General features: G+C 39.7%; 1 protein-coding gene across 1 annotated transcript; it reads left to right on the top strand.

The window, feature by feature from the left end:
* Positions 1-23,884: 23,884 nt before the first annotated feature.
* Positions 23,885-24,253, top strand: LOC308505162 (ubiquitin-conjugating enzyme E2 L3-like; the record flags this gene model as incomplete). Its single annotated transcript, XM_081066896.1, has 1 exon — positions 23,885-24,253. One exon carries the CDS (start codon positions 23,885-23,887, stop codon positions 24,251-24,253), a length of 369 nt encoding a protein of 122 aa, XP_080923022.1.
* Positions 24,254-24,523: the final 270 nt, after the last annotated feature.

Here is a 24,523-nt window from a genome sequence, read left to right as displayed (position 1 = left end):
TCCCTGGTCACCTGCTCCAGGTACTCCAGGAGTGTCCCTTGTGTGGGTTGTGTGTGCCCTCTGTTATAATTAAGTCTTAATTGCTATTGGCACACCAGTGGCTGGGATCAACCCTCAGGCTGTTTGGCTGTGTGATTTGGCCACATCCACAGCTTATGGGCTGCTTTTTGAGGGACTTACCCCACTGAGTGGGATTTGCCCTAATGGGTTCTGGGGTCTGTCGAGATTGCCCTTTGTTTATGACACTTGTGAGGGTAAGTGGGTGGTACTCTGCTGTGGTCTGAAGCCAACCTCTAAGTATGTTGGTTCTGGGGCTTGTTGGGGAGGCTGTGGTGCAGGCTCAGCGCAGCCACAACCTGTGATCAGCCGGGGCTACCTGGTATGAGCTACAAAGTGATCTGCAGTTGTTCTTCGCCTTTGTTAAACCTAGAGGCATGTAGAGGCCACACTGCGAATGGAGGATATTTGTCACCAGTATCAAGCCTTAGGTAGCACTGCAATAAGTCAGGACACCCTGAGGCCTGCTGCCACCTGCCAGCTCCCTTAATGTTCAGCCACTGATAACGCCTCATGCAGTACACAAGTTGGGTGAGGCAGAGTGTCTGGGAGTCAGTAGAGTGGGAAGAGTTGTGGTCACCAGGTTAATGTAGATATTGGTTTGGTGTCAGTGCTGATCCTGGCACTACTCAGCAAAAGTCTCAGAGCACACTGGGTCCTCTCACCTCCTACCTGGGACTTGTGGACTTCGATAGTTTTCCAAGAAGGAGTGCAATGCCGGCAGGGCTGGCTGCTCTCTGAGAAAACATCTCTGGCTTGGGTGGAGTGGAGTCCTAGGGGAACTCACCGGACCAATCAGATTTAGTCATGGGCCTGTGAGGAGGCTTCTGGAGACTTTTCACTTTCTTTCTGAGCTATCTTGTTGCCTTGGTTATTCATGGCAATCACTGATTTACTATTTCTCTTCCTAGACATCTACAGGAGTGTCTTCTGCAACAGGTTGATAGGTATGCGAAGAGCTTTTGGAGTTCCAAAGCTCTTTCTGCACCAGATTCAGAGCCCGTTTGTTTCAGCAGTTCTGTTTACTCCTGCAGGGATCCGCCCAGATAGGTGGGGCCAGGGGCGGGGTGAGTTGTGAGAGGTGGCCCAGAGCAATGGCGGCGACCACCACCACAGCCAGTCCTGCTTCCACAGCTCCCTCCCCTTTGCCGGAACTAGTTGAGCTGCGAATCTGTGTCTGCGGTCCACAGTTCTCAGAGCAGCAAATATTCTGTCCTTTGATCTGACACTGCTACTTTATCGCTTCTAGCACCGGGCAGGTGGGGGCGGGGCGAGCTCTGGGAGGGTAGGGAGAGCTCTGGGAGGGTAGGGAAGGGGCGGCTAGTCTCCGTGCCTAAGTCTTCCGTTCTCCGCTCGGCAGTGAGGGCTTAAACCACCGATTTCAGCCCTCTTCCCTCAGTCTTTGCTCCGAGGTCTGCCGTGAGCGAGCGTTGGGTTCAGCGGTTTTGTATGCTGCCCCCTCAGCCCTGTGGGCCGTAAGCGGAGCCCTAGCAGTCCGAGTCCTTCCCTCTCCCGCAGCGGCGGTAGTTCCGGGAGCAGCGGGCTTTGAGCACTGAGCTAGGTCTGTGTCCTGCGCCCGCGCGGCTCCGTCTCCGCACTTCTCCTCTCCCTCCTCCCCCGCTCGCGCGATTCACCCACCTGGAGGTGAATTCAGTAGTCGGCCTCTTCGTCTTGCCTGTCTGCTGTGCTAGGAGTCCTTTGTGGAGTTATTGTTGTCCGATTCGTTGTAAATTCCAGGGGAGCGTTACAGAGGCTCACCTCACGCCGCCATTTTTTTTGATCCCCGTGAGGAGGCTTCAAAACAGGTAAGATGGCACCCACTTGCTAGCAGCACAGAAGAAGAACCCCATTTTCCCATCAGGAGAATGGTAACTGTCCTCCAGCACTTGCCACACACCTCAGTCTGTCCCTGTATGATTTTGACGCCCCCCGAGTCATCATCTCTCTGCTGGAGCCCAGGGTGAGTGGCTGTGTGAGTCTGTGTACAGGTCCTTTAGGAGGACTTTCGGTTTCCTGCAGCCTTCTATCCCAACCGATGACTGAAATTCCCATTGTTTTTCACAGCCAGGTGTTGTGGGGCCTCCTCTTCCTGGCAGCAGTACCCTGGGCTGGGCAACTGGGTGTAGTCTGGGGTCCCTTGCTCCTCCAGGGGGAACCTCCATGGCCAAGATTTCCCCCCTGATTCTCACCCATCACCTGGAGGTTTGGGGTCAGCCCGTTTTAGGTCTCCACCCCTCCTGCCAGTCTTGATGTGGATCCTTCGTTATATCCTCAATTATAAAACTTCTGTTCAGCTAGCTTCACATTGTTTTCCAGGTTGATTGTTCTATAATTTAGTTGTAATTTTAATGTGTTAACGGAAAGAAGCAGGCACAGTGTTTGCTCTCTTCCTGAATATATTTATAATAGGTATTTCAAAATCTTTGTCTTTTTCTTTTCTTTTTTTTTAAATCTTTGTCTTTTTACCCCAACATTTGGGCCTCCTCATAGACACTCTCTATCAGTTGCTTGTTTTCCTAAGTATAAGTCATAATTTTCTGTTTCTTGGAATGTCTCATAATATTTTGTAGACAACTGAACATCTTAAATAATTTAATATTTATAATTCTTTTCCTTTCTCACACCAAGGATAGTTGTTGTTCTTGTTGCTCTTTGTTTGTTTGTTTGTATGTTTGTTTGTTTGTTTTGGCAATTTGCCCAAACTAATACTGTGAAGTCTATCTCCTCTGTAGTGTGTGGTTGTTGATGTCTCTAGTTAGTTTCCCTTTCTTCCTTCTTTCTTTCCTTCCTTCCTTCCTTCCTTCCTTCCTTCCTTCCTTCCTTCCTTCCTTCCTTTCTTTCTTTTCATTTATATGCTTGACTTTTTAAAGGTCACTCTGTGTCAGTATACCTTAGTTGTCAGCTAGTGATTACTCAGGGATTATGCTCCAACACCTTTAATGAGAAAGGATTCTTCTCCTTGCTAATAGATCTGTCTGTGGCTGGGAACTCATTCAAAGCTCAGGTCATTTACAAATTTACTTTCTACCCAGCTCTGTTGTATCTCTTCTCTCTGTGTGCACATGACCTCACATTCAGCCAGATGTGAGGATTCCTAGGGTCCTTTCTGACTGTACATGCAGCCTTTTGCATTTGCACAAATTTCCAGGCTGACAGAAATATGTGGGAGCTTATCAGTGTTACCAGGGCTGTCTCATTCTCTGGATTTTCCAGTTAAATTTCTGGTCGGTATTCTGGTCAGCTGGCCCCATCCTGAAACAGAACCTCAAGCAAACCAGAATGCTTTTCTTTCCTATTCCTTTGCATCTCGGCTTGCTATTGTTTCCAACAATATCTGGGGGCACGAGTTTTTCCCTACTTTTTACTCAAAATCAAGTTATCACCCTCTGGTACCAAAGCTCACAGTTTTCCTGCTTTGATCCAAGTCCTACACTGACAGAGCTGGGGGTTTGGGACAGCTGCAAAGTGTCACAAACTCTGACTGTTCTTAATTAAATTTCAGTAATTTTATTGAATAAACCATTCTCAATTTGCTGTATGCCTTTTCTAGAGTCTTGAAGTAGTTATTTTTAATATTTTTTCCCCCAGTTTTATTATTCCTATTTTGGGCAAGGTTTTGCCAAGTACCTTTTACTCCACCATTGTGGGAGTTTTGCCCCCAGCAATCTGTTTTAACAAGCTCTTCATGTTTTTCTGACATGCATTAAAATTTGAGAACTTTAAAGAGATTAAATCGTTTTCTACCTAAAACCAAAACTTCCACTTGTGCATGATTATCCCTTCTCACATCCTCAAGAACAGAAGCGTTATTGCTTTTCCTTGAGCTTGAGTTCATTTGAGGGCCATTCCATTGGCTTTCCATCTGCCCTGCTCTTTTCCTAGCTTCACATGACTCGCTTCTTCACCTCCTTTAAAGCCTGTTCAAATCTTCATCTTTTCAATATGCCCTTCTCTTGCTACCTTATATAAAATTATAATCTGTCTAATTTATTATGCTTATAATTTTTGTTTGTTCCTCCCTACTAGAATGTATGCTCCAAAAGATAGGCATCTTTGTCAGCTTGTTCACTGACATATGCCAGGTGCCTTAAATAGTTTCTGGAATATAATAAACACCTGTTGAATGAATGAGTATAGTACCTAGAAATGTATCATGAGAAGAAGCATTGGATTGCTTTATTTTATGTAACTTAGTGCATAAGGTTCAATTATTTCCCCCAAAATGGGAAATTATTTTGTCAAAATTCTAAGAGGTCACACAGGCTTCTTGGCTGAATCTTGATAAAACTGGGGAGAAGGAAGAAAAGGGACCACAAATTATTTTTGGGTATACTTTATCTCTGCAATGCTCAGGAATCTTGCTGTTTCTGTTTAGTGTGCTCTTGGAGGCTGGTAATACCAGTTCCATTTTTGTTATCCAGTCAGCATCTGGTTGTAGGAAGGAAACTCCTCTCACCCGGAAGGGTCTGTATCACCCCACCCTAGGCCTTTCCACTTCCTGGAAAGTGCTGGTCATCCTGGGTAGAAAGACCATGACATCTTGAAACAGGATTTGCTTTGCTTCATTTCACCAGCTTCCAGCATGTGAATATTGTGCCCTGATCTGAGCTGGTGAGAACAGAGTGATTGTATTGTGGCCGCCTGACTGGCACACATTCCCACAGCAGTCAGTATTCTCTGTCCTCTCTCTGCAATTGCTTCTGGAAAACTTGGATATTAAATACTCTATCATTCCATAAGCCACTAACTTGAATATTTTCAAGAGCAAATGAACTGTTTAGTTTTTTCATTTGTTCATCTTTGAAACCACCAAGAATCAACAAGCGACCAATAAAAAAAGCAAAGGCACAAAAGACAGACCAAAGTAAAGGTTTTCTTAATCTTCTCATTTTGACATAAGAATAGACTCACAAGTTGTAAAAATAGTACAGAAAAGTTGTGTGTACACTTCTTCTAGTGTACCATTCTCCCAATGGTAACAACTTAGGTAACTAGACTGTATAAGCAAACCCAGGAAATTGACATTGACATAATATAATTACAGGTCAGTTTTTTTTTTTTTTGTTTTTTTTTAAAGATTTTTATTGGGGAAGGAGAACAGGACTTTATTGGGGAACAGTGTGTACTTCCAGGACTTTTCCAAGTCAAGTCGTTGTCCTTTCAATCTTAGTTGTGGAGGGTGCAGCTCAGCTCTAGGTTCAGTTGCCGTTGTTAGTTGCAGGGGATGCAGCCCACCATCCCTTGCGGGAGTCCAAGAGTCAAACTGGCAACCTTGTGGTTGAGAGCCCGCTGCACTCCATCCTACTGAGCCATCTGGCCCCCAGGGAGCTGAGCGGCAGCTCATTGACTTCATTCTAGTTGCGGAGGGCTTAGCTCGCTGGCCGATGTGGGAATCGAACCTGCAGCCCCGTTGCCTAGAACTTGGGCTCTAATCAACTGAGCCACCCATCTGCTCCCTACAGGTCAGTTTTTATAGGCACTTACCTGAAGAAAATTTTATATAATAAAATAGTCAAATTCCAGGAAATATTTGCTTTAAATTTTATGCTTAATTTTTGTGATATCCATGATTTAGTTAAGTCAGGAGAGAATGAAATTAAAACCATATTATATTTATGTAGAAATAAGGTGTATTTGTTTCCTGTTGCGAGTATAACAAATTATCCCAAACTTAGTGGTTTAAAACAACAGAAATTTATTCTGGAGGCCAGCAGTTCAACATCAGTTTTACTGGGCTGAAATCAAAGTGTCAGCAGGGCTGCGCTTCCTCTGGTAGTTCTAGGAGAGAATCCATTCCTTGTCCGCTTGTGGTGCTATCAGCATTCCTTCTCTTGTGGTCACGTAGGTTCAACGTCTGCCTCCCTCTCCACATGGTCTCTTCTGTGTCTTATTCTCCTTCAACCTTCCTCTTATAAGGACATATGATGGCATTTAGAGTGCACTCAGATAATCTGGAATAATCTCATCATGCAAGGTCTATGACCTAATCACTTCCTCCTATTAAGACCCCTTCCTTATAAAGACACTATTTCTTTATAAGGTCACATTTACAGGTTTCAAGGATGAAGACCTGATATCTTTGTGTGGCCATTATTCAGCCGACTATATAAGGTCAATCCAAAGATCAAATGAGAAAAGACTTTGTCATCTGTGCAGCTGGGAGGTTTGTCATCTGAACATCTCTCACAGCAGTTTAACCAGAAACATTTTCTAATTCCTAAAAATAATAAAAAACTTTGGGCTCTTCTTTAGTGTGTATTGTATTAATATGTGATTGATCTAAAATCCAGGAATGGGTATGAGTTTTCCCAATTAAAGTTCGATTGTATTATATGTTTTGCTAATGGATTTGAAAGACAAAGTGGAATTAACTATCTTCTCATAAAAATGAAATTGCAGTTTTCATAAAATTTAGAGTAAGCATTTCTGAAATATAAACTGTTTCTCTCTTCCTTTTAGCCAGAATAATGGCTTCTTAATTTATAACCTACGCATTGAATCTGGTTTGAGTCATCTTTTTTTCTTCCATTGTAACTCATCATCTTGGTAGTGAAAGTCCAGAAAACCTCGGGCATGTGGGCTGATGGGAGCTGGCATTTAGATGCTTGATAAGACCAAGGAAGAAAGCACCGGAAGGAGTGTGCCTGATTACTTCTCCCTGGCTGCACCTCCTCCCCCACCGTCCATTCGGCATCACGCTGGATTAACAACACATTTGAGACAAAGACACTGAATTGTATTAACATTGCTTGCAAAGAAATTGCATTATATGTCCTCATTGAAGTTACTTCAGAAAAGCTTCATTGTGAACCGATCTTCATCTAACAAAATGAGAGCAAGTGTCAGGGAGAAACAAAGAACGTTTCTGTGGCACACTGCAGCCCGCGCAGAGTGGATCCTCATTCTGCCACGCAGCGCAGATGACTTCATACGTGGGGGAAGCCTACTCACCATTGCACTGGAGCGTTTTCCTGAAGGACTGCATCATCACCATTTCCTAAAGGCAGTTTTTATGAGCAATATAGAACACTGTGAACACATGACCGTTTTGTTTTAAACCAGTTTTGTGTCTCTGAGCAATCCCAAACTGATTTTTTAGATTTGTTTTCCAAATGCATGATTAAATTTAATGCATGATTAAAAGAATGATGTCTATATTTTCATTTTTGCTCACGCGTGAAGCACCTTTCCCTTTGTTCTGCATCTCTTGTCATTTGTGCTGCTAATTGCTTACTAATTAAGATATAACAAATCTACAACTATGTGGTTGAAGTGCTAAAGTAAATTGGTTTTTTAAAAAGAATAAAATATAAATAGCTTGTAAAAAGTTATTTCAGGAGTCTGGTCCAAGTTCACTTCCCTCTCCAGTGGCCAACTTAAAACAACAACAGAAAAATGAGCAATAGAGAAGAAAATATCATTTTCAATGAAAATACATGCAAGAAACAAAGTTAAAAACCAAAGTTAACTGCCAAATACAACCAATTTTGGATCAAATTGAGACATGACACCAGAAACCATATGCGAACCCCCACAGGTCTTTTCCAGTCTACGATTTTCCATAAAAGAGTGGCACAAATTCAAGGGTCGCAACTGAAGGCCCTGACCTGAGATGTCCACACCTGGTACTGCAGGTGAGCCAGGCTAAGAGGGAACCATCAAGATACAAGGGTTGGGGAAGGCATGCTCATGGCAGTGAGCTTTGTAATAGCCCAAATTCCTTGGGATATTGGGGCTCTGCAGCGAACCACACAGGCCAGCTCCCCATTAAATGAACCATTGAGATTGGGGAGCAGACAGCATCCTTGCTCAGAGGTTACCTGTCTTGAGAAAATCCTTCTAAAAGACACCTGAGATAAAGCTACTGCTCTCTGCCTCAATCCATCTTATCTCCACACAGTTCTTAGCAAATAGTTCATCCAGAGAGAACTGTCCTCATTAACTGAATAATTTTCCTCCAACAAGAGAACAGTAACAATCCATAAAGGTAGATTAAGAATATCCATCAGAAGTAAAAGAAAAATATGAATGAACATTTCTCCATGAGCTCAAGGAAATGCGTGAGAACATAATCTTGCTGAAATAAGAGGCCAAAGGAAATATATAAGATGTTAAAGAAGGGATAATAACACAACAGCAGAAAATGAAAAGTGAGCTGTGAGAACTTAGGAAAAAATGGGAAAGAAGGATCAAGACAGTACAGCAATGGAGACCTTTTCTGAGCAACTGCTACAGGCTGATTCCCCAGGAAGCAGACCCAGAGGTGAGCATGGCATTCGGGGGAAAAGTCAGGAACGCCCTTGGAGCAACACTGTAGAGGGAAAGGAAGGAAGCAGGGCTGGCATGGGATGGAGTGGAGCTTTGATGTAGTTCTCTGTCAGTCTGAGTCCTCCAAGAAGCAGTTTCCAAGAGGGGGTTAGACATACAAGAGATTTATTGGGGGAAATAACTCTAATACTCTAAATAACTTATTCAGCCTTACATCTGTCTCCCTTTAAAGCACCCTTCAATCCCACATAGATTCCTCCTGCTGGTACCAGCTGCCCAGGTCCTGCAGCTTTTTGGGATACAGTCAGTCACATTCCTCACTTGCAGGCCCAACAATGCCAGGCTGATTCATTTTGTGACTCAACCTGAGTTATTGGCCTGGAAGCCAGGAGGGAAGGTGGGAGCAGGTCCTGAGGGAGGCATGAAGGTTTTATGGAGGAGAGGACCCTGAATCATCTTCAACAAGGAGCAAATGCTGGCCCTCAACAGGCAGAAGAGAGCCACTTATGCAGGCTCAGAGACTGGGGGGAATTTTGGGAAGCATTGGCCCAGATGTTTTCATCCTATACATCTGGGCCCCATTCTTTCCCAGCCATGTCCTGACCTTGGCATCACTGTTCTGCCTTCATTGGGAGTTTACCCTTACGTGGAGCTCTGTGGTTCTCACAATGGAGCCCTGGCCCTGGTTCTTAGCTTTCTCAGCCCTTGCCCTGCGGGTGATACGGACCGCTTCCATACACAGCAAAATAAGCCTCTGCTTTCATACTTAGCTTTGAGTTGCTAATCGACTTATCTCAGCTTTTCATTACCTCTCCCAAAGGTCAATCAACACAATTCCATTTTCGTTACAGGTACCATTTTCCTCACTTTTCTCAAACCTCTGATACATGGCCTCTGTTAATTCACTAATGAAAGCTTTACCAACTGTTCTTCTTCCTTGTGCTTGGCTGTCTGTACCCCACTTACCACCAGTGATGGGGTCCCTGATGCCAGGAAGGACAGGTGTGATCCAGTGGGAAATTCCATCCAGTGCCCATGTTTTTGGTCCCCTTCTGACCAGTAGTCATAGATTGGGGTTTCTGGTAAGCAGACTCTAAGAAGGAGAGTAGCATGTAGGATATTTATTAGAGAGAGCTCTTGAGATCAAGCCCCATGGAATGGAGTTAAGGAAACAGGATTGGAAAGGAGGAATTGAGCTGTAGTGCAGTTCTGATGAAGGCTTTCGCTAATCTTACAGGTTTCTCTTGAGCTGGGGTGGATTTCAGAGTTCTCTGAGCTGGAAGGAGAAGGCTGGCTCTTTATTCCCCTGCATTGATCAATTGATGAATGTGGCCCGCCCTGAGAAAGAGGTGTGACCTGGGGCCAGGCAGTTTCTTCAACTGAGTTAGTCTCCAAAGGGTGTTGACAACAGAATATTGTCTTTCCATAGCATTCCCAGTGCCTGAGGAATCAGTTATTCTGACAGCTGACATTTCAACAGCAAAAATGGAAACAGAATACAATGGAATGATTGCTTTAATGGGATGAGAGACCATAACCAAAACATATAATTCTATACCCAGTAAAAAGATCCTTCCAGAATGAAGGTGAATAAGGACATTTCAGTTTGAGAGTTGGCTACTAAGAGAGCTGCAGTAATTTTCTACATAGGGCTTTTTAGGTGATGAAAAAACAATGCCAGATGGAAAGTTTAAGAGGCAGGAAAGAGAGAAGAGCAATGCAAATGGCAAATGTGTTTCAAAATGTACAATAACACTGACTTCATGAAGCATTCATCACAGTGTCCTACATGGTGAGAAGTTCAAGTATCCAACAAAAATAGCATGGAAGAATGGATGGGGTAAATGGAGTTGTGTTCTAAGTTTCTTGCGTTGATTGGGAGAAGATTATAAGTAACAACTGATATCAGACCTAGGTAAGTCAGTGATATGTTTTGTCATTTTAAAAGTAACCATTAAGCCATTAAAAGAATAGGAAATGAGTGCATAACTTTGCAACTAATAGAAAGAAAAAATGGAATAAAAAAGTTCTCAGTTAATTCAAATAAGGTAATAATGGAATAAAAAGTAACATAGAACAGGTAGAACAATAGAAAGACATATTACAAACATAAGGATGCAGAAAATTTGAAATAAATGTGAAAAAAGAAATAGCAGCTAGAACTAAACAAAAAAATATATAATTATGCTACTACCAGGCAAAATATATTTTGAGGAAAAAAGCTGTATTAGAGACAATGAGAGTCACTATGTAATGATAAATTATTGAATTCACCTGGATAACTTAGCTTCAAAATATGTATAGCACGTATTGATAGAACCACAAAAATTCACAATCACAGTGGGAGATTTTAATGTGTATATCTGAGTAATTGACTGAATAATAACTCAAAAACCCAGAAGGAAAAGATTTGATCAACATGATCTTGACCCATATGTCATATTTCCTTGAATCTAAGAAGTCCTGGACTATAACACAGACTATTATTTGATGGGCCATGAAGAAAAAAGAAAACAATGTCAACTGTGACACAATTTCTCATCTGTTAGAATTGTTATTCCACATTTACTGAGAAAACTGTTTTATACTTAATTATAATTATGTTGCTCTTATGCATGTGTAAAAAGAAAAATAAAAGAGAAATAAATTGAATAAGGTATTTCTAAAACATCCAAAATTATTTTTCTTTGGAATCCGTTTAAGACTCAGAGCCATTAATGTTCATGTTTCTTCACTCGTACTCCTCTGTGACATCAGGAGGGCTACAGATACGGCATTCCTAAGAGAGTTCTCCATTACTATCTATCGAGTCATACTGCCTCTAAGACTTTGATGTTTGATGCTACCTGAAGGTGACAAAAGAACATTTTAGGGCAAAACTGGGATGCACATTTCTTCCTCAAATAGTCCTTAAATGATTTGTCTACCAGAAAGTTCAGAAGTCACAGCTATTTAGTCACATCTCCATATATGCGTACATTCACGTACACACAGGCTATGACAACATCACAGACCCACTTATCCCTCTGTGATGATAAAATGCATCCTAATTTTCAAGATAATAAGAGGTGGAAAGCATATATCTTAAAATCATTGAAATAGAGTAAAACTTATTCAACAACTCCAGAATATACGTTTTCAAGCACATGTGGCACATTTACAAAAATTGCCCACATAAGGCATCTTAAAGTAAGTCTCAACACATTTTAAAGGATTGTATAATTATAGAGTGTGTCATCTGCTCACAGTCTTATTATGCTAGAAATCTATAATAAAAGCAAAGGTAAAAAAATTCCCATGTATTTGAAACAAGAATTATACTTCTAAATAACCAATAAATCAATTTAGAAATTATAATGGCAGTTGGAAAATATTTTTAAATGAATTTAAGAGAAAAAATATTAGTCTTAAATGAATATACTGTACTAGGAAAGAAGAAAAACTGAAATTAGGAAAAATAACAGAAAAATAAACCCAGAGAAAGTAGAAGGAAGGAAATGAAGATAAAAACAGATATGAATGAACTAAAGTAACAAGTATGCCAAAGAGATGAGTGATTCAGCTCGGGTTCTTTGGTGTAAGTAGGCCTCTAATGGGAAGGACCAATGAAGAAAACTCCCGAGTCTGTATTTTGAGTTTGTTCTTGAGATTTCTGCCTTGAGGGGAAGAGAAGCCAATCCATTTTGTTCATTTCTTGTTTCTTAACTCAATGGAGAGGGCTTGTTTTTCCTGAGATTTTTTGGCCTTGTTTCTGCCTCTCGTTGGTTCTGCCTTTGGAATCAGACTGATGGGAACCATGTGCAGGCTTTGTGCCACTGTTCTCAAAGAGAGGCCACCAACCAGCAGATTCTGCACCACCTGAGGAGGGCTTGACAGAAATGATGTATCTCAGATCCAACCCCAGATCTGCTGATTTAGGATTTGCCTTGGAACAAGATACTCAGAAGATTCATGCACATTAAGGCCTGAGAAATGCTGGCCTAAAAAGATCACTGAGAGGACGTTTGGTTCTCACTTGAGCTTTTAGTTGGCTGCAGGCAGGTGATCCCCAGAGTCCCTATTATCCAGCCAGTGAAGGGCATGGAATTGTCCTCCCATTCTTCCAGTCCTACCTTCTGCTCCCCATCTCAATTTGCAGTATTGGAAAATATAAGTGTTTCTATATTTCTTTGTTCTCTTCTTTTCTTACATATGAGCTGGCTAAATATGAAGACGTGTAAGTAGAAAATACTGTTTTCTGCCATGCTATCAGATAACTTCAGTTGTGTTTGCACCTCTAGCATAGAAACCTTCTCACTGTTGGACTGATATACAATCTTAGCAATGGCTGCATTGTCACAAAAGGCAAGTGGGACCACATCAAGCTCTGAAATAAACAATCAAAAATATCAAAAGAAGGTCAAAAAAGGAAGAGAGAGAAAACAGTTGTCATTCCCTCCAGACAGGCTCATCAGTAGCTCCTAACAAGAGGGAGGCATTAGCATCTAGGCTTGTCCACTTGCCATCCCATCACCCTAGGCATCATCTTGAGCTCTCGCAGACTTTTCTATTCAATTATGTGACTGCCACCCTCAGTGTGGGATAAAGAATGGTTCCTTTCTAAAATCCAACCCATTCTTCTGCCCTTTGGAAATTTATTTTGGGCTGCCTGGCTCCTTTCTGGGTGGTTATACTAGAGCATAATTTCATGGGAACAGCCATCTTCTTCTCCCTTTTTACGCAAAGGATTACTTTAGGTCAGGATTTGATGACCGAGTAATAGAAAGCAAATTCAAATTTGTATTTTTTTGAGGGTCAACTTAAGGATTCTTGTTGGTTTTATTATGGACTCTGCACACACCGGGCATTCCATCCACCACAGGGTGCTCACCACTAGAAGGCCAGAGCTTCTACACTGACTGGCAGAAGTCACATTCAAGAATGTTTCTTCAGAAGAGTTTTCCAGACAGGAAAAAGCTAAAGAGTTCATTGCCACTAACCCAGTATTACAAGAAATGTTAAAGGGACTTCTTTAAGTAGAAGAGAAAAACATCAAAAATAGAAATAAGAAAATATAGTAATGAAAAAAAAAAACCTTTTACTGACAAAGGCAAACATTAGTAAAAGCAGTGGATCCACCAATTATAAAGCTAGTACAAAGATTAAAAGGCAAAAGTAGGAAGATCATGTGTAATTAAAACAACAAATTAAAGGATACACACAAATACACACAAAAGAAGTAAAAAATAATGACAAAAACATAAATGAGTAAAAGTTGTAGTGATTTTAGAATGTGTTCAAATTTAAGTGACCATCAACTTAAAATAGACTTCTTTAAACAGTTCATATAGAGAACATGGTAATCACAAACAAAACCAAAGATCTGTAAGAGATATACAAGGAATAAAGAGAAAAGAATCCAAACAACACTATAGAAAGTCATCAACATACAAGAGAAGGGAGCAAGAGAATAAGAAAGGAATAGAGAAGAGCTATCAGAACAATAAGAAAACAATTTTTAAAATGGCAATAACTACATATCTATCAATAATTACTTAAGTTTAAATGGACTGAATATTCCAATCAAAAGACATAGGTGGCTGAATGGATGAAAAAAAACAAGACCTGCACATATGCTGCCTACAAGAGACACACTTAAGATTGAAAGACACACATAGATTGAAAGTAAAGGGATAGAAAGAGATATTTCATGCAAAGGAAACAAAAAAAAATCTGGAGTAGCGACATTTATATCAGACAAAATAGACTTTAAGGCAAGGGCTGCAACAAGAGACAAAGAAGGGTGTTTCATAGTGATAAAAGGATCAATCCAATAAGAAGCTATAACTCTCATATACATCTATGCACCCAACGTAGGAACACATAAATATATAAAGCAAATATTGACAGGGAGAGATCAACAGTAATATAATAATAGTAGGGAACTGTAACATCCCATTGACATCAATGGATAGATCATCCAGAAAGAAAATCAACAAGGAAACATTGATCTTAAATGACACATTAGACCAGGTGGACATAATTGGCATTTTTAGGACATTTCATGCAAAAGCAGCATAATATACATTCTTTTCAATTGCACATGGATCACATCCCAAGATAGACCACATGTTTGGCCACAACACAAGTCTCAATAAATTTAAGAAGACTAAAATCATATCAAGCATGTTCTCTGATCACAATGGTATAAAACTAAAAATCAATTACAAGAAGAAAACTGAAAAACACACAAACACATGGAGGCTAAATAACACGATGTTAAACAATGAAAGGATTGACAATGAGATCAAGAAAGAAATCAAAAGATATCTTGAGTCAAACAAAAATGAAAACACAACGACTCAAAATCTATGAGATACAGTGAAAGCAGTCCTAAGAGGGAATTCATAGCAAGACAGGTCTATTTCAAGAAACAAGAGAAATTTCAAATAAATAATCTAACCTTATACATAAAGTCACTAGAAGAAAACAGCAAACAAAGCTCAAAGTGAGTAGACAGAAGGAAATAATGAAGATCAGAGTGGAAATAAATGAAATAGTTTAAAAAACTATTAGTTTAAAAAACAATTAGTTTAAAATTAGTTTAAAAAACAATAAAAAAGATCAATGAAATCAAGAGGTGGTTCTTTGAAAAGATAAACAAAGTTGATAAATATTTAAACAGACCAACATCTCTGATGAATACAGATGCAAAACTTCTAAACAAAATTCTAGCAAATCAAATACAACAATGCATTAAAAAAATTATTCACCATGACCAAGTGGGGTTCATCCCCTGGGCACAAGGATGGTTCAACATCCGCAAATCCATCAATGTGATACATCAATGTGATACATCACATAAACAAATCCATCAATGTGATACATCACATAAACAAAATAAAGGACAAAAATCATATGATTATATCAATTGATGCAGAAAAAGCATTTGACAAGATACAACATCCATTTATGTTTAAAACACTTAATAAAATTGGTATAGAAGGAAAATACCTTAACATCATAAAGGCCATTTATGACAAGCCCTCAGCTAATCTCATAATTAATGGTGAAAAACTGAAGCCCTTTGCTGTACGTTCAGGAGCACGACAGGGCTGTCCCCGATCACCGCTGCTTTTCAACATAGTGTTGGAAGTTCTTGCCGAGCAATCAGGCAAGAGAAATAAATAAAAGGCATCCAAATTGGGAATGAAGAAATTAAATTATCACTCTTTGCAGATGACATGATGCTATATATAGAAAACCCTAAAGTCTCCACCAAAAAGCTATTAGAAACAATCAACGAATACAGTAAAGTTGCTGGCTACAAAATCACCATACAAAATTCCATTGCATTCCTATATACTAACAATGAAATCTCAGAAAAAGAAATACAAAATACAATTCCCTTTGCAATTGCAGCAAAAAGAATAAAATACCTAGGAATAAATTTAACCAAGGATGTGAAGGACCTATATGCTGAAAACTATAAGACATTTTTGAAATAAATTGAAGAAGACAAAAAGAGATGGAAAGACCTTCCGTGCTCATGGATTGGAAGAATCAACATAGTTAAAATGGCCACATCCCAAAGCTATATACAGATTTAATGCAATCCTCATCAAAATCCCAATGGCATTTTTTAAAGAAATAGAACAAAAAATCATGAGATTTGTTTGGAACCACAAAAAATCCGAATAGCCAAAGCAATCTTAAGAAAAAAGAACAATGCTGGAGGTATCGCACTCCCTGACCTTAGCTTGTACTACAGGGCTACAATAATCAAAACAACATGGTATTGGCAGAAAAACAGACACATAGACCAATGGAATAGAATTGAGAACCCAGAAATAAAACCACATAAATATGGACAGATAATTTTTGACAAAGAAGCTAAGAACATACAATGGAGGAAAGACAGCCTCTTCAATAAATGGTGCTGGGAGAATTGGATAGCCACGTGCAAAAGAATGAAAGTGGACTGTTATCTGTCACCATGTACCAAAATTAATTTAAAATGGATCAAAGACTTAAGCATAAGACCTGACACAATAAACTGCATTAAAGAAAACATAGGTACTAAACTTATGTACCTTGGGTTCAAAGAGCATTTTATGAATTTGACTCCAAAGGCAATGAAAGTAAAAGCTAAAATAAACAAATGGGACTATATGAAACTTAAAGCTTCTGCACAGCAAAAGAAACCATCGACAAAATAAAGAGGCAACCAACTGAATGGGAGAAAATTTTTGCAAACAGTGCCCCCGATAAGAGGCTAATATCTAAAATATACACGGAACTCATGAAACTCAACAACAAAAAACCAAACAACCCTATTGAAAACCGGGCAGAAGACCTGAAGAGACATTTCTCCAAAGAGGACTTACAAATGGCAAATAGACATATGAAAAAATGCTCAACATCACTAATCATCAGAGAAATGCAAATAAAAACCACCATGAGATATCACCTCACCCCAGTCAGAATGGCTATCATCAACAAGACAAATAGTAACAAGTGTTGGAGAGGCTGTGGAGAAAAAGGAACCCTCATACACTGTTGGTGGGAATGCAGACTGGTCCAGCCGCTATGGAAGGCAGTGTGGAGGTTCCTCCAAAAAATTAGAAATAGAATTACCATATGACCCAGCAATCCCTCTCCTGGGTATCTACCCAAGGAATTTGAAATCATTTATCCATAAAGACATGTGTGCGCCAATGTTCATTGTAGCTTTGTTTACGGTGGCCAAGACATGGAAACAACCAAAATGTCCTTCGATAGATGAATGGATAAAGAAGTTGTGGTATATATACACAATGGAATACTATTTGGAGTTAAGGAAAGATGATATAGGAACATTTGTGATGACATGGATGGATCTTGAGAGTATAATGCTAAGCAAAATAAATCAGACAGAAAAAGCAGAGAACTCTATGATTTCACTGATATGTGGTGTATAAACCAAAAACAACAAAAGAACAAGACAAACAAATGAGAAACAAGAACTCATAGACATAGACAATAGTTCAGTGGTTACCAGAGAGTAAGGGGGATGGGGGGAGGGAGATGAGGGTAAGGGGGTCAAGTATATGGTGATGGAAGGAGAACTGACTCTGGTGGTGAACACACTATGGGATTTATAGATGATGTAATACAGAATTGTACACCTGAAATTATGTAATTTCATGAACAATTGTCACTGCAATAAATAAAAAAAGAATAATAAATAAATAAGAAGAAAAAGACAAAGAAAAAAAATAAAAGAAAAGAAAAGAAAATAAAAAGAAAAAACTTAACCAAGGATGTGATGGACCTATATGCTGAAAACTATAAGACATTTTTGAAAGAAATTGAAGAAGACACAAAGTGATGGAAAAACACTCTGTGCTCATGGATTGGAAGAATCAACTTTTTAAAAATGGCCACATTACCCAAAGCAATATACAGATTTAATGCAACCCCCATCAAAATCCCAATGGCAATTTTTAAAGAACTAGAACAAAAAATCGTCAGATTTGTTTGGAACCACAAAAGACCCTGAATAGCCAAAGCAATCTTGAGAAAAAAGAACAATGCTGGCGGTATCACACTCCTTGACTTTAGCTTGTACTACAGGGCTACAATAATCAAAACAGCATGGTATTGGCAGAAAAACAGACACATAGACCAATGGAATAGAATTGAGAACCCAGAAATAAAACCACATAAATTTGGACGGATAATTTTTGACAAAGAAGCTAAAAACATACAATGGAGGTATTTTTTGGATACATATCCTTGGGCAAAGGAAAGAAAAGAAAAATAAATGGGACTATAGCAAACTAAAAAAAATTTTGCACAACAAAGGAAATAATCAAAACACAAAGACGACCTACTGAATGGGAGAAGATATTCACCAATGATACATCTGATAGAGTTAATATCTAAAAATATATAAGAAACTCGTACAGCCTAACACCAAAAAAATTTGATTAAAAATGGACAGAAAACCTGAATAGACATTTCTCCAAAGAAGACATACAGATGGCAAAAAAAGATATGAAAAGATGCTCAAGATCACTAATCAGAGAAATGCAAGTTAAAAACACAATGAGATATCACCTCACACCTATCAGAATGGCTATCATTAATAAATCAGCAAACAAATGTTGGCAAGGATGTGGATAAAAGGGAACCCTCAGGCATTGTTGGTGGGATTGCAAGTTGGTGCAGCCACTATACAAAGCAGTACGGAGGTTCCTCAAAAAATTACAAATGGAACTACCTTATGACCCAGCAATTCAACATCTGAGTATTTATATGAAGAAATCCCAAATATTAATTTGAAAAGATATATGCACCCTTATGATCACTGCAGCATTATTTACAGTAGCCAAGATATGAAAGCTACCTAAGTATCCATCATAAATGGATGGATAAATAAGAAGTGGTATAATGGACTGTTACTCATGAAACAATATTTACCATGAAAAAGAATGAAATCTTGCCATTTATGACAACAGGGATGGACCTAAAGGGCATTATGTTAAATGAAATAAATCAGACAAAGAGAAATGCCATGTGATTTCACTTGTATGTGGAATCTAAAAAAAACCAAAATAAATAAACAAACAATATAGAAGCAAACACACAGATACAAAGAACAAATTGATGGTTGCCAGATGGGATGAGGTTTGGAGGGATGGGTGAGAAAGGTGAAGGGATTAAGAAATGCAAATTGTCAATTATAAAAACAGTCATGGGAATGTAAAGTATATTATAATGAATATAGTCAATGATATTGTAATAAATATGTATGATGTCAGGTGGGTACTAGACTCATTGGGGTGGCCACTTTATAAGTTATAGAAATGTCTAATCACTATATTGTCCACCTGAAACTAATGTAATATTGTATGTTAACTGTTATTAAAAATGATTTTACTGAAAATAAAAAACAATACTTTTTCAAAAAGTGCTCACTTTTTGAGGTAAGCATCTTGGGGAATAGCCTCATCAAAATGTCTGGCAATAGAGTAGTTAATTGATTACTTTCTGATGTACTGATCACAGGAAGATTGCAGTTACCTTGGCAGCTACAGTTTTTCTCCAAAAGCATAGTTTTAAAAATATTAATTCCCATCTTTGGAAATCTGTTTATAAACAATGCTGTTAAGTTTTTCCAGTGAGTATTCACATTGTTGGCATTTAAGGAGAGGTTAAGGTTGAGAAAAGATTAAAGATGCACATTTTTTCTAAAACTCTTCCCAACTTCAAATTTAAACATTTGTAAATCTCCAAACAGAAATATTTTTTCTCTCCTTGGTCATGGCCATATCTGAGGCCCAATTGGAGACAGTAGCGCTGAGTTCTAATGTGGTAGGAGGTGTGCAGCCCTGGAAAAATCAGGCTTAGTGGGATATGGTTTGCTCATAGAGCTCTGTGAGAACTGTGAAGAACACAGTATGAACAGGCGACAATTCTGTGTGATCATGGAATGTCCTGAGATGAGGAGATGCCATCACTCATCTTCAACTCTGACTTGTACCCTTGCTTACCCTGTAGCAGCGTCACTTCAACTCGCCATGGTGTCTGTCCAAAGAAATTCCCAATTTCTTAGAACTTGAAGCTGTTCTCTTGAGAAGTTGATCCACTCTTACATTTAGCTTATGTTTTTAGAAGAACAAAATTGCAAAATTTCCCCAATATGGAATCTTTGGCCCTTTAAATTGCTACAGTGCTAATCTGAGTGCTTCTGTGAGTTATTTTCAATAGTTCCTAAAGCCTAATAGAAACCAAACATTTACAAATAATAAGGTCACAGAGGCTAACTGAAATGGTCTGTTTCTTTTCATGGGCCTGGGTTCTAGCCAATTGAATGTTATTTTTATCTTAGTTTACTGCTGTGAGTTATCCTTTTTGCTGCTACTGATTTTTGTGTATTCAGTTATGATTAATAAAATAAAAAAAAATATTTGTTTTTTCCTAATGAATGCAATCAAGTTGGTAGATAAATTTTTTTAACATGAAGTTCATGGGTAGAAATATTACTACAGAGATTTTTCCGGTCAAGATGGCAGAATAGGTAATGCTGTGCTCACCTCCTCTCAGGACCCTATCAATTACAACTAAACTACAAAACAACCATCATTGAGAATAGCCTGAAGTCTAGCTGAACCAATGCATTACACCTACGGACATATACAAGAAACCACTTCGAGACTACTACAAGGGGCAGAGACACAGAACAGGCTGGTCCCACACCCACATGTGACCATTAAAAATCTGGAGAGATAGCTCAGCAGCAGAGGTACCCCCCTGAGGAATGAGGGGTCCCAGACCCACACAAGGCTCCCCAGCTCAGGGTTCCAGTGCTGGGGAGTGAGGTCCCCATAACTTCTGGCTGTGAAAACCAGCAGAAATTGTGGCTGAATGCACTGGAGGGTGGCTGCAGTCCGAGGCACTCCTCTTAAAGGGTCCAGGCACGGATTTACTTGCTGATGGACTCACTCACTCTGAGGTCCAATGGTGGGGTAGTAGCTTGAAAGGTGCCAGAGACAGATGGTGAGGAACCGAAATGTCCGGCTTTCGGGTGAGGTCTGGAGGGGCAGCTTTCTCCTAGAGGGAGGAGCTGGCGGAAGCCATTGTCTTTTTGTTGAGCCCTCCCTCTTCCTGCATGCAGATGCAGGCAGATGCCGTATCTGAATCTCCATCAAATGGGCTATCACCTTTTGTCTGCTCTGCCCTAGTGATTCTCTGAGGCCCTGCTCTGCCCAACTTTTAGGCACACTCAAGCTGCTTCCAGTGACTTTTCCGTACAAACAACCTGTCTTACTTCATGATGTGGACTTTCCTAAAATCTTCAAAGATTCACAAAACACAAACAAACATCATCTGGCTTCAGCATGTTCCATACCTCTGGCTGAGCAGCCCTAAGCCTGGCACTAGAGATGACTGGCCTTGGTTCATGGATTGGCTTCTCCCAGGCACCTCCAACCCCAGTGCAGGAAGCACCCATCTGCAAATGGCTTTGTGGCTCATACCAGGTGATCCCAGGCAGGGCACAGGCTTTGGCTAAACTTGGTCTGTAGTGGGTCCCCTCCCAGGACGCCTCAGGGCTGGCACACCCGATAGCCATCTTCAGATCAAGAGAGAGCGTCACCCGGCCATCTCCAAGGATGACACACTGAAAGGGAAAACTGGGAAGGACCAGAGATCTGGTAAAGTAAACCCTATTCTGTATGGTCAGCCCCTGCACAATAGCTCCTCCACTGTAGTCACAGCTAGTCCTTACAACCATTTAGCCTGTGAGTCAATCTCCCATCGATGTGCAAATAGCAACCAAGGCTCAACTGCAACAGAAAGGCACGCACAACTCACACAATGGACGCACCTGGAGCACAGTTCTGGTGATCAGGAAGACTGCACCACTGGGTCCCACAGTACACCTATTACATAAAGGCCCTCTACTAAGACCGGGAAGCATAGCAACCCCACCAAGTACATAGAAACAAACACAGGCAGGCAGCCAAAATGGGGAGACAAAAAAAACATGTCCCAAATGAAAGAACAGAACAAAGCTCCAGAAAAAGAACTAAGTAAAATGGAGAAAAGCAATCTACCATATGCAGGATTCCAAACACTGGTTATAAGGATGCTCAGTTATTGCAGAGAGAATTTCTACAAAGAGTTAGGAAACATAAAAATGGAGATAAAAAAAACATAAAAAAAGAATCAGTCAGAAAGAAAGAATACAGTAACTGAAATGGAGAATACCTTAGAGGGAATCAACAGTACATTAAATGAAGCAGAAGACTGAATCAATGATTTAAAAGATAAGGTAGCAGAAAACACTCAATCAGAACAGAAAAAAAAGAAGAATCCAAAAAAATGAGGGTCATTTAGGGATCCCCTCAGATACCTCAAGGATACCAACATTTGCATCATAGGGTTACCAGAAATAGGAGAGAGAGAGAGTAAGGAATTGAAAACTTATTTGAAGAAATAATGATGGAAAACTTCCCTAATCTGGCAAAGAAAATAGACATACAAACCCAGGAAGTGCACAGAGTCCCAAATACGACAAACCCAAAGAGTCTCACATCAAGACACATTATAATTAATATGGCAAAAGTTAAAGACAAAAAGAGAATCTTAAAAGCAACAAGAGAAAAGATGTTAGTTCAGTCTAAGTGAGATCCCATTAGATTTTCAGCTGATTTCTCAAAAAAAAATTTTTATAAGTCAAAAGGAATTGGCAGGAAATATTCAAAATGATGAAAAATAAGGACCAACAACCAAGACTACTCTACCCAGGAAAGCTATCATTTAGAATCGAAGGACAGATAAAGAGCTACCCAGACAAGAAAAAGCTAACAGAGTTCATCACCACCAAACCAGTATTACAAGGAATTTTAGAGGGACTTCTTTAAGATGAAAAAAGAAATAAATATGAATCATAAAATAGCAATAACTACATATCTATCTACAATTACTTTAAATGTAACTTGGTTAAATGCTCCAGTTAAAAGATAGTGTCACTGAATGGATAAGAAAACAAGACCCTTGTATATGCTGCCTACAAGAGACTCACTTCAGATAAAAGACACATACCGAAAGTAAAGGGATGGGAAAAACATATTTCATGAAAATGGGGGAAAAAAAATAAATCTGAGGTAGTAATATTTATACCAGACAAAATAGACTTTAAAACAAAGGCTGTGACAAAAGACAAAGAAAGACCCAGTAATTCCACTTCTGGGTATTTATCTGAAGAAACCCAAATGCTACTTTGAGGGGACCTGTGCATCCATATGTTCATTGCAGCAGTGTTTACAGTGGCCAAGGTGTGGAGGCAGCCTGGGTGTCTGTTGATGGATGAATGAATAAAGAGGAAGTGGTACATATGAACATTGGAATATTGCTCAGCCAGGGAAGGGAATGGGTTCTTGCCATCAGCAGCAGCATGGATGGACCTAGAGGGTACTGTGTTGAGTGGAGTGTGTCAGACAGGGAAAGATAGATGCATTGAAGCAATGGGATTCCACTTATATTGTGGAAGCTAAAGAGCAAAATAAACAAATAAAACAGATACAAACTCATAGGTGCAAAGAACATTTTGATGGTTACCAGATGGGAGGGGGTGGGGGTGAGTGAAAAAGGGAAAGGGTTAAGGAGTACAAATTGGTTGTTACACATTGGTCATGGGATTGCAGGGTATAGTATAAGGAAAATAATCAATAATATTGTAATTGCTATGTATGATGTCAGATGGATACTAGATTTATCTGGGTGAAAGAGGGGAGGGGGTTTGGGGGCAGGATGAAAAAGAAGAAGGCATTAAGAAGTACAAATTGGTAGTTACAAAATAGTCATGGGAATGTAAAGTAAAGCATAGAGAATATAGTCAATAATATGGTAATAACTATGCATAGTGGGTACTAGACGAGTCAAGGGGATCACTTCTTAAATTACCTAAATGTCTAACCACTATGCTGTACCCCTGAAATATACAATAATATAAACGTCAAAATAAATAAATGAAGTGTTAAAAAATTTATTAAATAAAAAATCAGGGGAAAGCAGCAGCACCAGATCCAAGATGGCGGCCAGCAGGAGGCTGATGAAGGATAACCCTCCGTATGATAAGGGGGCCTTGAGAATAGAAATCAACTTTCCAGCAGAGTACCCATTCAAACCACCGAAGATGACATTTAAAACAAAGATCTATCACCCCAACATTGATGAAAAGGGGCAGGTCTGTCTGCCAGTAATTAGTGCTGAAAACTGGGAGCCAGCAACCAAAACCGATCAAGTAATCCGGTCCCTCATAGCACTGGTGAACGACCTCCAGCCCGAGCACCCACTTCGGGCTGACCTAGCTGAAGAATACTCTAAGGACCGTAAAAAATTCTGTAAGAATGCTGAAGAGTTTACAAAGAAATATGGGGGAAAGCGACCTGTGGACTAAAATCTGCTGATTGATTCCAGCAAGTGTGAGCAGAGACCCAGAGCAGTGCAGACACCCCGCAAAGCAGGACTCTGTGGAAAATTGACACGTGCCACCGCCTGGCGTTTGCTTGTGGCAGTTACTAACTTTCTACAGTTTTCTTAATCAAAAGTGGTTTAGGTAACCTATAAAAGGATTAAAAACTTAAAAAAAATTAAATATCAAAAGGAACTATCACTACAGAACTCCTTGGTGATAGGAAGGAGCAGCTGGCCCCAGCTATTCCTCCTC

This window comes from Rhinolophus hipposideros (genome assembly GCF_964194185.1).
Source record: "Rhinolophus hipposideros genome assembly, chromosome: 11".
NCBI lineage: Eukaryota > Metazoa > Chordata > Mammalia > Chiroptera > Rhinolophidae > Rhinolophus > Rhinolophus hipposideros.
Note: the sequence above shows the minus strand (reverse complement) of the source record. Positions and strands in the feature narration are given on the sequence as shown.